At 42.4% G+C, this 14390-nt stretch overlaps 1 protein-coding gene across 3 annotated transcripts in view; it reads left to right on the plus strand.

Annotated features, from left to right (window-relative positions):
• LOC133569219 (divergent protein kinase domain 1C-like) overlaps positions 1-11379 on the plus strand; it is a 29063-nt gene extending 17684 nt beyond the window's left edge. For 2 of the 3 annotated variants that reach the window (XM_061921449.1, XM_061921447.1), the window contains 6 exons: positions 1381-1584; positions 1654-1710; positions 7661-7833; positions 7901-8186; positions 8261-8425; positions 10540-11379. In XM_061921449.1, coding sequence (XP_061777433.1) covers positions 1381-1584; positions 1654-1710; positions 7661-7833; positions 7901-8186; positions 8261-8425; positions 10540-10788 — 1134 coding nt within the window. In that variant the 3' untranslated portion in view covers positions 10789-11379. The remainder of the gene's footprint in view (positions 1-1380; positions 1585-1653; positions 1711-7660; positions 7834-7900; positions 8187-8260; positions 8426-10539) is intronic. The other variant, XM_061921448.1, reaches the window with a different exon arrangement.
• The last annotated feature ends 3011 nt before the right edge of the window (positions 11380-14390 follow it).

Consider the following 14390-nt stretch of genomic DNA (forward strand, 5'->3'; position numbering starts at 1 on the left):
TGTGTGTGTGTGTGTGTGTGTGTGTGTGTGTGTGTGTGTGAATGCAATCCTTTCAGCCCACGTCATCATTGTTCTCTTGTGTTGATCCATTGCTGTACTTGACCTTTGAACTCCATTCACCAGCGTCAAGTCACAAGGAGAGCGCTGTCATGCTAAGCTAACATGTAATCTGTCAAACCAAGGGTCCAAACTTTTTTCCATCCTGAAAGATCAAAGGATTCGGAGGCCGTATTGTTATTTTAAACATTTGTTTTTTAATCCATTATACTGTACATATGCTAGAAAGTCGTGCAGCGGAACTCGTCCGTCTTGAAGCCGCTCAGGCTGGGGTTAAATAATAAAAAAAAAACGGACATCAAATCAAAATATGCGGGGCCGTTTTGGTAGTTTTCACCTTCAAAACCAGTACGATTTATAGAAAGAACTAGAAAATGCAACTTTGGTAGACATTTCGTGTGAATTCTGAAGAGCCAAACTGAAAAACTGCCTAACTGCGGTTTAGCTCGGTTGGTAGAGTGGCCATGCTAGCAACTTGAGGGTTGCAGGTTCAATTCCCGCTTCTGCCAACCTAGTCACTGCTGTTGTGTCCTTGGGCAAGACACTTTACCCACCTGCTCCCAGTGCACCCACACTGGTTTGAATGTAACTTAGATATTGGGTTTCACTATGTAAAGCGCTTTGAGTCACTAGAGAAAAAGCGCTATCCATCCATCCATCCATTTTCTACCGCTTATTCCCTTTTGGGGTCGCGGGGGGCGCTGGCGCCTATCTCAGCTACAATCGGGCGGAAGGCGGGGTACACCCTGGACAAGTCGCCACCTCATTGCAGGGCCAACACAGATAGACAGACAACATTCACACTCACATTCACACACTAGGGCCAATTTAGTGTTGCCAATCAACCTATCCCCAGGTGCATGTCTTTGGAAGTGGGAGGAAGCCGGCGTACCCGGAGGGAACCCACGCATTCACGGGGAGAACATGCAAACTCCACACAGAAAGATCCCGAGCCTGGATTTGAACCCAGGACTGCAGGACCTTCGTATTGTGAGGCAGATGCACTATAATTCACATAAGAAACCAAGAATTCGCCCTCAATCATTCTACAGTTATAACGTCATTGGTTAGACACACTGTTAATATTGTGGGAAAGCAGACGTGAAAACAGGCTTTCCTCACTCAGGTCCGTATGGAGCTGGAGAGTGCGTGGCCTCCAGCTCCGTCTGAATTTCGGGAGATTTTCAGGAGAAAATATGTCCCGGGAGGTTTTCGGGAGAGGCGCTGAATTTCGGTAGTCTCCCGGAAAATCCGGGAGGGTTGGCAAGTATGCGTTTCACCCAGAGCGGCTGTGATGTTGTGACGCCCTATCCCTCCGCCCAGTGTTCCGACTTCAGCCAAGGCTCGGCAGCGGGCGACATGTGCACGGACCTGTGCGTCCGCGGCCTGGTGGAGTACAAGCGCTGTCTCTACTACGAGAGCGGCAAGAAGGTGATGGAGGTCCACTGGAGAGGACAGCCCGTCATCCTCAAGTCCAAACTGGATAACTTCTCCTCCTATGAGCCTATGGGGGTACTGGACTACCAGGTACTGAAAAGTGGTCTGCTTGGGTTCTGAGCGGAACTTGCAAACTGAACTAGTACCGTCTCCTCACAGCAAGACCCGGCAGAGGACCTGTCGCCTCTTGACGTGGTTCTCTATGCGACTCTGGAGGTAAGTGGACAAGAACATGAAGACAAGTACAAAGCTTCATGTTCGGTTTACTGATTCTGACCTTGGGTTGTCACGATACCAGAATTCCAATAGTCCATACCGATACCAGTGAGTTCCCACAAATCTCGATACTTATTCCACCTGGAATAAGTACAAATTGTAATTTAGTAAACTAAAAAGGCCGTATTGGCATGTGTTGCAATGTTAATATTTCATCATTGATATATAAACTATCAGACTGCGTGGTCGGTAGTAGTGGCTTTCAGTAGGCCTTTAATCCTTTCACCAGTGGCCACAGACAAAGTGTTAAAAATATTCGTCCAAAAGCTGCCCAGGGATGGGCAGAACCAAAACATACATATTAAATTAGCTGGAGCTTGTTGACACCGATCACGTCATCATATATCTTCGCTATTCGGACCTTGGTATAATAAGTGCAATGTGTTAGCTTGCGTTGATTTTTGTCTTGCACTAATGCAAGACTTATGAACTCTACTTAAGATCTCTGTCCAACTATCCTCAAACAGACTCATACCCAAATCTCCCTCCCAACGTGACTTCACCGGAGTCAAAGACTCAGGGTGCGAAAGAAAAATGTGGTTATAGATACGTGTAATTGAGCCTTTCAAAGTCGGACGTGGTGTCAAAAACACAGTTAAAACTGTCAGTTGGTTAGTTTGGGAACCTAAGGAGAGTTTTGCAAACAAAACTGCGGATCTGTAGATAGCTAAAGAAATGTTGCTGAGAGAGTAAAAATGTATTATTACAAAGTTGCTGAAAAAAGTGACAAGGGTTGTCAATGTATGAATTTTTAAGGTTGTTGATCCACAGACTTGACCCCCTTAAAAAGTCACTATCTGTAAGAGTAGCATGATTAGCAGTGATGGGTGCAAGACTGGAAATAGTTTGTAAACCAGGAGTCACCAACGTTTTTGAAACCAAGAGCTACTTCTTGGGTACTGATTAATATTAAGGGCTACCAGTTTGATACACTTAAATAAATTGCCAGAAATAGCCAATTCAGAAATAGCCAATTTGCTCAATTTACCTTTAACTCTATGTTATTAATAATTAATGATATTAATATTTGTGGAAACACTGATCATCTTAATGATTTCTCACAATAAATATCTATTTTTGATGACATGTTTTAAATAGGTTGAAATCCAATCTGCACTTTGTTAGAATATAAAACAAATTGGACCAAGCTATATTTCTAACAAAGACAAATCATTATTTCTTCTAGATTTTCCAGAACTAAAATTTTAAAAGAAATTCAAAAGACTTTGTAACAAGATTTCAATTTGATTCTAAAGATTTTCGAGATTTGCCAGAATAATTTTTGGGGAATTTTAATCATAAAAAGTTTGAAGAAATATTTCACAAACATTCTTCGTCAAAAAAACAGAAGCTAAAATGAAGAATTAAATTAAAATGTATTTATTATTCTTTTTGATAAAAAAAAAAAAATTTTTTTACTTGAACATGGATTTAAATTGTCAGGAAAGAAGAGGAAGGAATTTAAAAGGTATATGTGTTTAAAAATCCAAATTATTTTTAAGGTTGTATTTTTTCTCTAAAATTGTATTTCTGAAAGTTATAAGAAGCAAAGTAAACAAATAAATGAAATTATTTGTTTACTTTGGCGCAGTGGGGAGAGTGGCCGTGCGCAACCCGAGGGTCACTGGTTCAAATCCCACCTAGAACCAACCTCGTCACGTCCGTTGTGTCCTGAGCAAGACACTTCACCCTTGCTCCTGATGGGTGCTGGTTGGCACCTTGCATGGCAGCTCCCTCCATCAGTGTGTGAATGTATGTGTGAATGGGTAAATGTGGAAGTAGTGTCAAAGCGCTTTGAGTACCTTGAAGGTAGAAAAGCGCTATACAAGTACAACCCATTTATCATTTATCATTTATTTAAACAAGTGAAGACCAAGTCTTTAAAACATTTTCTTGGATTCTCAAATTCTATTTGAGTTTTGTCTCTCTTAGAATTAAAAATGTCGAGCAAAGCGAGACCAGCTTGCTAGTAAATAAATAAAATTAGAAAGATAGAGGCAGCTCACTGGTAAGTGCTGCTATTTGAGCTATTTTTAGAACAGGCCAGCGGGCGACTCATCTGGTCCTTACGGGCTACCTGGTGCCCACGGGCACCGCGTTGGTGACCCCTGCTGTGAAACCCAGATAGCACTTAAAGCGAATCGAAATTGAATGTTTCGGGTTGGGGAAGAGATCGTGCCACATGTGAAGGAGTTCAAGTACCTCGGAGTCTTGTCCACGACTGAGGGAAGAGTGGATCATGAGATCGACAGGCGGATCGATGCGGTGTCTTCAGAGCTCTCAAATTTACCCGTCGATCTATGTTCCCATCCTCACCTATGGCCATGAGCTTTGGGTTGAAGCTGCTGATCCTCCACATGGAGAGGAGCCAGATGAGGTGGTTCGGGCCTCTGGTCAGGATGCCACCCGAACGCCTCCCTAGGGAGGTGTTTAGGGCACGTTCGACCGGTAGGAAGGGGGAAGACCCAGGACACGTTGGGAAGACTATGTCACCGGCTGGCCTGGGACTGCCTCGGGACCCCCGGGAGGAGCTGGACGAAGTGGCTGGGGAGAGGGAAGTTTGGGCTTCCTTACTTAGGCTGCTGCCCCCACGACCCGACCTTAGATAAGCGTGAAAAGATGGATGGATGTTTCGTGAAAGAAAAAGTTGATGAGTGAAAGAGAGTAAACCAAAGCCCTAAGAGAAACCGGTGTAGTTGAGTTTGCGTCCCGTTTGCGGGGCCGCATGTTGGCGGTAGTTGTCGTGATTTTGAGATTGCAAATGGAACGCACAAATGCAGCTTGCAGGTTAAAGGGGAACATTATCACCAAACCTATGCAAGCGTCAATATATACCTTGATGGTGCAGAAAAAAGACCATGTAATTTTTTAACCGATTTCCGAACTCTAAATGGGTGAATTTTGGCAAATTAAATGCCTTTCTGTTTATCGGTCTTTTAGCGATGACGTCAGAACGTGACGTCGCCGAGGTAACACACCCGCCTTATTCATTTTCACATTACAAACACCGGGTCTCAGCTCTGTTATTTTCCGTTTTTTCGACTATTTTTTGGAACCTTGGAGACATCATGCCTCATCGGTGTGTTGTCGGAGGGTGTAACAACACTAACAGGGAGGGATTCAAGTTGCACCACTGGCAAGAAATCTGCCGCCAGACCCCCATTGAATGTACCAGAGTGTCTTCACATTTGACCGGCGATGCTAAGACAGACATGGCACAGAGATGTATGGATAACCTGCAGATGCATTTGCAACGATAAAGTCAACAAAATAACAAAGGTGAGTTTTGTTGATGTTGTTGACTTATGTGCTAATCAGACATATTTGGTCACGGCATGACTGCCAGCTAATTGATGCTAACATGCTACGCTAATCGATGCTAACGTGCTAGTTACGCTAGCTGTATGTAAATTTGAAACTAGATACCCACATTTAATGCGAAACAAACACTTACCAATCGACGGATTTAAGTTGCTCCAGTGTCACAAGATGCGAAAGTCCTGATCGTTTGGTCCGCACATTTTACCGGCGATGCTAATAAGGCAGCCATGCTATGGGCCACCTCATTAGGTATACGCTCAATAGCTTCAATTTCTTCTTCAATTTCGTTTTCGCTATCTGCCTCCATACTCCGACCATCTGTTTCAATACATGCGTAATCTGTTGAATCGCTTAAGCCGCTGAAATCCGAGTCTGAATCCGAGCTAATGTCGCTATATCTTGCTGTGGTAAGCGCCATGTTGTTTGTATTGGCAGCCCTGTATGACGTCACAGGGAAATGGATAGTGGTTTCGAAGATAGTGAAAATAAGGCACTTTAAAGCTTTATTTAGGGATATTCCGGGACCGGTAAAATTAAAAAAAAAACTTCAAAAAATACAACAAGCCACTGGGAACTGATTTTTATTGTTTTTAACCCTTTTGAAATTGTGATAATGTTCCCCTTTAAAGAATATTCATTATCACCAGTTGTCAAACTCTTCACAAACACTCTCGTGCAGGGATGTGCACGTAAAACAGAACAGGTGTGCGGTTAGGAGCGCACAAAAAGACTCTACGGAAGCTCAGAACAAGGCTACACTTACAGTGAGGCGTGAGAAGAACAAACATCGTGCCACAGAAGCCAATTCCCGAGCGCTGACTAAACCGCGAGTCTGGCTTAAATAGCCTGTTGATTACTAACTCAACACAGCAGGACCAAACAGCGCTCTGAGGCAGGAGTCAAGTCGCTTCAGGAAGGACAAACTAAAACAGGAAGAGAACCCAAAATAAGAGTGCTAGCCCGGAACTAAATCATCCAACACAGGAACATGCCAACAAACTCCAAATAAGGCACGCCCTGGTGCCTCCATGACTAACCACATATGTTTCTAATTGCAGCCAATATTTAAAGGCCTACTGAAAGCCACTACTATCGACCACGCAGTCTGATAGTTTATATATCAATGATGAAATATTAACATTGCAACACATGCCAATACGGCCTTTTTAGTTTACTAAATTGCAATTTTAAATTTCCCGCGAAGTCTTTGTGTTGAAAACGTCGCGGTATGACGACTCGTATGATGACGCATGCGTTTGACGTCTCGGGTTGTAGCGGACATTATTTTCCAGCCCGATCCAAGCTACAAGTAGTCTGCTTTAATTACGTAATTAAACAGTGTTCTGGACATCTGTGTTGCTGAATCTTTTGCAATTTTTTCAATTAATAATGGAGACGTCAAAGAAGAAAGATGTAGGTGGGAAGCTTTTAGCCTTTAGCCACACAAACACACGGTGTTTCCTTGTTTAAAATACCCGGAGGTGAAGCTTTACTATGGATCAGAGCGGTCAAGGGAACATGGATCCCGACTACATGTCAACCGGCAGTTTTCGGTGAGAAAATTGTGGTAATAAGTCGGCTCTTACTGGAGATCAGCGGAGCTTTTGTCCTGCTGCAGCTTCGTGACTTCCCTCAGAGACTCTGGCGTCAACACACCCGTGGCCACACCCCTCCGACTTTAAGGTACTATTTAACTCACTAAAACACTAGCAACACAATAGGCAGATAAGGGATTTCCCAGAATTATCCTAGTAAATGTGTCTAAAAACATCTGAATCACTCCCACTGCAATCGCCTTTTTTTTTATTTAAATTTTTTTCTTCTAATCTTTCACTCTAAATTTCCTCATCCACGAATCTTTCATCCTCGCTCAAATTAATGGGGAAATTGTTGCTTTCTCGGTCCGAATAGCTCTAGCTGGTGCTGGCTATGATTGTAAACAATGTGAGGAGCCCTACAACCCGTGACGTCACGCGCACGTCGTCTGCTACTTCCGGTACAGGCAAGGCTTTTTTATTAGCGACCAAAAGTTGCAAACTTTATCGTCGATGTTCTCTACTAAATCCTTTCAGCAAAAATATGGCAATATCGCAAAATGATCAAGTATGACACAAAGAATGGACCTGCTATCCCCGTTTAAATAAGAAAATGTCATTACAGTAGGCCTTTAAGAATTCTAATGTTTTTGGCCCAGTAGTCAAATCTAAAGTTCTGCAGTGCTAATTCTCTTTACAATTAGGGTCTTTGTAAATACTGTGAGTCTAAATGAAGTCTAGAATCTGACTATCTAATGTAGAAAGAAGGACTGAGGGACCAAAGGTGGTATGGCCATCCTAGATATATTAGGGAAAGACCAGCGTTCAAAGTCTCCCTGGATTTAAGACAATAGTGGGACAAAAACTCTGGATCATTGTTTAAAGACAGCAGCCTTTCTTTTTCAAGACGGATGATACTGAAAAAACCGAAACATGTTGGTATCAAGCTGGCGTCGATACGTTTGACGACCCGGTACTTGATCGTGATGGAGTTCTGTTGCTGCCCTCCAGTCTGTGTTCTGTCCCTGGGTCAGGTGCGTAACTGGCTGGGTCTGCCAGAGGAAGAAGGTCATGACAAAGGGGGAGTTGCTAGTTCTTTGTCCAAACTGTGGAACGGCAGGCTCAGGTCCAAAGACAAGACCTACTCCAGAGCGGAGCTGGCCTCCTTGTGGTCTCTGCTGCAGCAGGAGGAATACACCTTTCTCAGGTGAGTACGCTTCTTTCCATTTATTTCATGTCTCGCTTGAACCTGCTTGCCACCGGTCCTTCTCCAGAGTCCTGCAGGACCTCAGCACACACGTGGCCAAGGTGTTGGGTTCCTGCGGGCACTTTTACGCCGTGGAGTACCTGTCCGCGGGCCACGCCTGGGACGAGAACATCTTCTCTCTGGAGGAGGTGGTCGGGTCCGGAAGCCCGGGGGCGTGGAATGCCAGGCAGAAGGTCCACCGCATCGCTCTCAGCTTCCTGGACATGGTGCAGCACTTTGACAACGACTTCACGCACAGAGTCCACCTGTGTGACGTCAAACCGGAGAACTTCGCCATCAGGAAGGACCTGACTGTCAGCGGCCGGCATCATTGCTTACCATCGTTACTTTTTCTCGGCAGCACCTTCACGCTCTGAATGTTGAGCAGGTGGTGGCCATCGACGTGGACATGGCCTTCTTCGAGCCCAAGATGGAGGACATTCTGGACCAGAACTGCAGCAGCGACGACGACTGCAACTTCTTCGACTGCTCGTCCTCGTGCAACCTGATGAAAAGACGCTGCAGCCGCCATCGCTCCAACTCCAACCTGCAGGTAGCACCACCTCATTCACACGCAGTCTAGTCCACCACACTAGTGGCGCCCCCTACTGGCTTTGCAAGACATGCTGGCATACATTGGATAATCATTAGAAAATGCTTAACGAGTTAGTTAAAATGTTGAGCTTGAGCAGCATTGAGCCGTGTGACAAATTTCAAGTTAATCTGACTTTTTTTTTAATAACAGCGCCACCGTGTGGTGGGTTTGTCGCAAAGAAAGCACGTAGGGTTGCAGGTTTTGATTCATTTTCACACTTTTGTGTGCAGCGGTTCAGGCGTAGAAAAGTCAGATCAGGGGTGTCTATAAAGTTTTTCCACTGAGGACCGCATACTGAAAAATCAAAACATGCGGAGGCCATATATATGTATGTATATATATATATATATATATATATATATATATATATATATATATATATATATATATATATATATATATATATATATATATATATGTATATATATATATATATATATATATATACATATGTATGTATATGTGTATATATGGCTATGTATATATGGCTATATAGGGCTTCACGGTGGCAGAGGGGTTAGTGCGTCTGCCTCACAATACGAAGGTCCTGCAGTCCTGGGTTCAATTCCAGGCTGAGGATCTTTCTGTGTGGAGTTTGCATGTCCTCCCCGTGAATGCGTGGGTTCCCTCCGGGTACTCCGGCTTCCTCCCACCTCCAAAGACATGCACCTGGGGATAGGTTGATTGGCAACACTAAATGGTCCCTAGTGTGTGAATGTTGTCTGTCTATCTGTGTTGGCCCTGCGATGAGGTGGCGACTTGTCCAGGGTGTACCCCGCCTTCCACCCCATTGTAGCTGAGATAGGCGCCAGCGCCCCCCGCGACCCCAAAAGGGAATAAGCGGTAGAAAATGGATGAATGGATGGATGGTTATATGTATATATATATATATATATATATATATATATTTATATATATATATATGGCTATATGTATGTATATATGTAAGTATGTATGTATGTATGTGTATAAATATATATATGTATATATATATAAATGTATATATGTATATATATGTGTATATATATATATATATATATATATATACCTGTATATATGTATGTATGTATGTATGTATATATGTGTGTATGTGTATGTATATATGTATATGTATTTATGTGTGTGTGTATATATATATATATATTATATATATATATATATATATATACTGTATATATATATATATATATATATATATATATATATATGCCATAGAAAACAGGGTTATGACAAAAATGGCAAAACAACATGTAAAAAAACAAACAGTATATTTACGACAGACCTTAAGTTGATCTAGATATTTAAGTGTTGAATAAAAAAAATATTTATGACTTATTTTTAATACTTTTATGACCGGAGACCCTCTTAGGGTCAAACTTAAGGGGAGCCTAAATGCATAAAAAAAATCCAACTTTTATTGGTTTTGAAAATTAAAAATATCAATATTATTTTTAATTTTTCAGTGGAAAAAGTCTGGACACCCGTGTTCTCAATCTACTACGGCTCTATCCCTCGATTAGTACTTTTTATTATTTTTTCATTGTTTTTTGTTATTTTTACGGCCTTTTTGTCAAAGAAAACTTAGTTTTTTATGGCAAACGCACAAAATATACAATATATCCCCCCCAAAAATGTCTCACAGTGGAATTTTGTGAAGTAATCGGAACCCTGAATTGGTCAATAATTCATAACATTGATTTTGATTCATTATTATTTTTGGAGAAAAATAGCTTTGTGTTATTGGAGTCAAATTAGCATTTTTTTTCTTGTTACATTTCACCCCTTTTGCTTTTTTAATTCCACTTTTGTATGTTTGTTTTTGTCTTGATAGTATTTTAAAAATGTGCCGTGGGTCATTACAAGATAATGGCACTTTGCTTTGGACACCACTGAGTAAGACGCACAAAAGTTATTGGTCGGACCTAAAAGTTACAAGTCCAAGCACACTGCATACCTTTTCTTGTGAACTTGAAGTGATGAAGGCAGACGTGTGGAATGAAAACAATGAAAACAAAACCTCCAAACAGGAAGAAGAAGTCGGGGTGTTACTAAGACTTCCTTCTCTTCTTTAGGTGATTTGTGAGAAGATCTTCAGGCTGTGGTTCTCTCCCACGCTGCTGGGCGCCAAAGCAGGGCTCCCCCTGCAGGTCAGTGTGCGTCTGACGCCTTCTCTGCCGCCTAAAGTTCTCCCACATTGTTCTTTGCCTCTGGGGGCTCGGAGCAGGTGGAGCTTCAGCGGGCCCTGCAGGAATGTTCCGAGTCCGGCGGCGTGGGCCGCGGACAAGGCCGGGACGTCCATCGGCGCCTCCTGGACATCCTGACCCGCCTCCTTCAGGAGGGGGGAGGGGCTTCAGGCGAAGGACGGCGCTGAACTCCCGAAGCAGGACGTCGCATGTTTCTCCATTCGCCTCATCAGTGAGGGCGTTGTCATGGTTACGGCGGCTAAAAAACGTTTCACGGTGGTCTCGGGATGGGATCGTGCCGTCGCCGTCCGTCAACACGGCGGCCGAGCGACGGACTTCAAAGGCGTTCATCAAGCCTGCAAGACCAGCTTCAGGTCGCAGCTTTCTCAAGGGACTTCCTGTTCGGGGAATGTGCGCCCTTTCACCTCCAAACTCTTTCATGCTTTTTAAACAATCGAAGGGGAAATAAAATAGGCCCCCTGTGTTTGCAAGTGCGGGGTCAAAGGTCGTGCAGTCCTACCCTGTGCGCAGTCAGGCGATGATAACCCTCAAAGGTCAAAATAACTCGGTGTCACGTTACAGCCGCCTCGGGCTCACTTCAACCTGGCCGCCAACCCCTCGCTGATCCCTCACCGCCCAGATTCACAACGAGAGCCAAGAACCGCTGAGGGTGAGGACAGCTCGTTTACACCGAGGGCCACGCACTGAAAAATCACAGCAGGGGAGCATTTTGATATTTTTCATTTTCGAAACCAATACGATAATATTATTTTTTTAACCTTTAGGACTCCCCTCAAGTTTGAACCCAGGGAATCAGTCTTAAAATTTTTTAAAATAAGTCACTTTTTTAATGTTAATGCCTCTAGAGTTAGTGTTTCTGCCTCACAATACGAAGGTCTTGGGTTCCATCTTGCACTCGGGATCTTTCTGTGTGGATTTTGCATGTTCTCCCCGTGACTGTGTGGGTTCCTTCCGGGTACTCCGGCTTCCTCCCATCTCCAAAGACATGCACCTGGGGATAGGTTGACTACCACTAAATGGTCCCTAGTGTGTGAATGTGAGTGTGAATGTTGTCTGTCTATCTGTGTTGGCCCTGCGATGAGGTGGCGACTTGTCCAGGGTGTACCCCGCCTTCCGCCCGAATCCAGCTGAGATAGGGTCCAGCACCCCCCGCGACCCCGAACAAGACAAGCGGTAGGAAATGGGTGGATGGATGGATGGGCTTCTAGATCCACTTATTTGTATAATATATATTTATTGGCGACTTGTCCAGGGTTTACCCCGCCTTCCGCCCGATTGTAGCTGAGATAGGCTATAGCGCCCTCGCGACCACAAAGGGAATAAGCGGTAGAAAATGGATCGATGGAATATATATTTATATGCATATTTTATTATATATATATGTATATATATATATATATATATATATATATATATATATATATATAATATATATATATGTGTACATATATATATATATATATATATATATATATATATATATATATATATATATATATATATATATACATACACATGTTTATATATGGCTGGGGAGAGGGAAATCTGGGTTTCCCTGCTTAGGCTGTTCCCCCCGCGACTCGACCTTGGATAAGCGGAAGAAGATGGATGGATGGATGTTTATATAAATATAAAATACATTCATTTTCCACCGCTTATTCCTTTTGGGGTTGCGGGTGGCGCTGGTGCTTATCTCAGCTACAATCGGGCAGAAGGTGGGGTACACCCTGGACAAGTCGCCACCTCATCGCAGGGCCAATATATATATATATATATATATAATAAACATTTAAATGAGTAACTCATTAAATTATTATACATAACATACATCCATCCATCCATTTCCTACTGCTTATTCCCTTTGGGGTCGCAGGGGGTGTTTGTGCCTATCTCAGCGACAATCAGGTGGAGGGTGGGGTACACCCTGGACAAGTGGCCACCTCATCGCAGGGCCAATATATATACATGTAAAATAAACATTTAAATGAGTAACTCATTAAATTATTATACTAAACATCCATCCATCCCTTTGCTACCGCTTATTCCTTTTGGGGTCGTGGGGGGCGTTGGTGCCTATCTCAGCTACAATCGGACGGAAGGCGGTGTACACCCTGGACAAGTGGCTACCTCATCGAAGGGCCAATATATATAAAATAAACATTTAAATGAGTAACTCATTAAATTTTTATACTAAACATATTTACATATATGAGGTATATTTATAGATTGTAATAGTTATATTGTATAAATATGTCAGAACCCTTTTTTTTAAAAGTGCACCCCCCCCCCCCCTTCCTTTTATCTCAAATAATCAACATTTTTCCCCTCCCAAAATGTTTTTAAGTGGAATATTTGATGAGTAATTTGATCCTTAAATAAGTCCATCCATCCATCTTCTTCCGCTTATTCAAGGTCGGGTCTTGGGGGCAACAGCCTAAGCAGGCAAGTCCAGACTGTCCTCTCCCCAGCCACTTCATCCAGCTCTTTTGCGGGATCCCGAGGCGTTTCCAGGCCAGCCAGGAGACATAGTCTTCCCAACGTGTCCTGGGTCTTCCCCGTGGCCTCCTACTGGCCCTAAACACCTCCCCTAACTAGGTCATTAATTCGTAACAAGATTGATTTTGCTTCTTTATTACTGTTTAAAAACTGACAGTTTGAAAAAAAAAAAAACATCTTACTCAATTTTTGGGGAATCCCAAAAATCCTAACTCAAAAGTTTTTCAAATAAGTCAAATAAAATAAATATCTTTTTTAACTTAAATCTCGAGATCAACATCGGATCTGTCCGTCGATTATAAGTGCATGAAATTTTTTATCTTTATTTGTTTTATGCCCTTTTTGTCGGATAACACTGTTTTTTCTACTGTACAAGGCAAACACACAAAAATGCAATATTTCCCTCCAAAATATTTCAAAGTGAATACGTCAAAAATTGATAACATTGATTATGATTCATTATTTTTTGAGCAATGACAGCTTTAAAGAAAATAAAGAGCCCTTGTGTTCCATCCATCCATTTCCTACCGCTTATTCCCTTTGGGTTCGCGGGGGGCGCTGGTGCCTATCTCAGCTACAATCGGGCTGAAGGCGGGTTACACCCTGGACAAGTCGCCATCTCATTAGAGTCAACTTTGCAAGTTTTTTTCAATACTTTTCACCTGTTTGCTCTTTTTTTAAACTTTTTTTTAATGTGGTTTAATAGTATGTTTTTAGGGCTGTTAAAAAAAATAGCTGTGAGCCACAAATTCCCGCCCGGGGGCCACACTTTTGACAAGTCTGCTTCAGAGGGTGAACAAGTTCAAAAAGCAGAACCTCAAAATAATGCATTTTATGAAGGAAGTCAATAAAATAAACATAATGTTTGTGAACAGCATACTAAATACAGGTTGTTGCTTGTGGCAGCTACTTTTTGTTTAAATGTGTTAATTATATGCACACACATGTAGAGACACACAAAATATACACACACACATTTGATGGAGTCTTCAACAAGTCCACACTTGAACTGAGCAAACAGTCTTTTGTATTTTGCAACGCCATCTTGTGGCCAGACACCGCATTACATGCATTTGTGTTTTTTTTAAGTGTTTAAAATTGTTCTTTTTCATATACACACACACATAATTTGTTTATTTCAGATGCATTAATGGATTGCTTTAAATTAAAACAACAAATACCAGGGATTTAAAGGCCTACTGAAATGAGATTTTCTTATTTAA

Source organism: Nerophis ophidion, linkage group LG15 (assembly GCF_033978795.1).
Source record: "Nerophis ophidion isolate RoL-2023_Sa linkage group LG15, RoL_Noph_v1.0, whole genome shotgun sequence".
In the NCBI taxonomy this organism is placed as follows: Eukaryota; Metazoa; Chordata; class Actinopteri; order Syngnathiformes; family Syngnathidae; genus Nerophis; species Nerophis ophidion.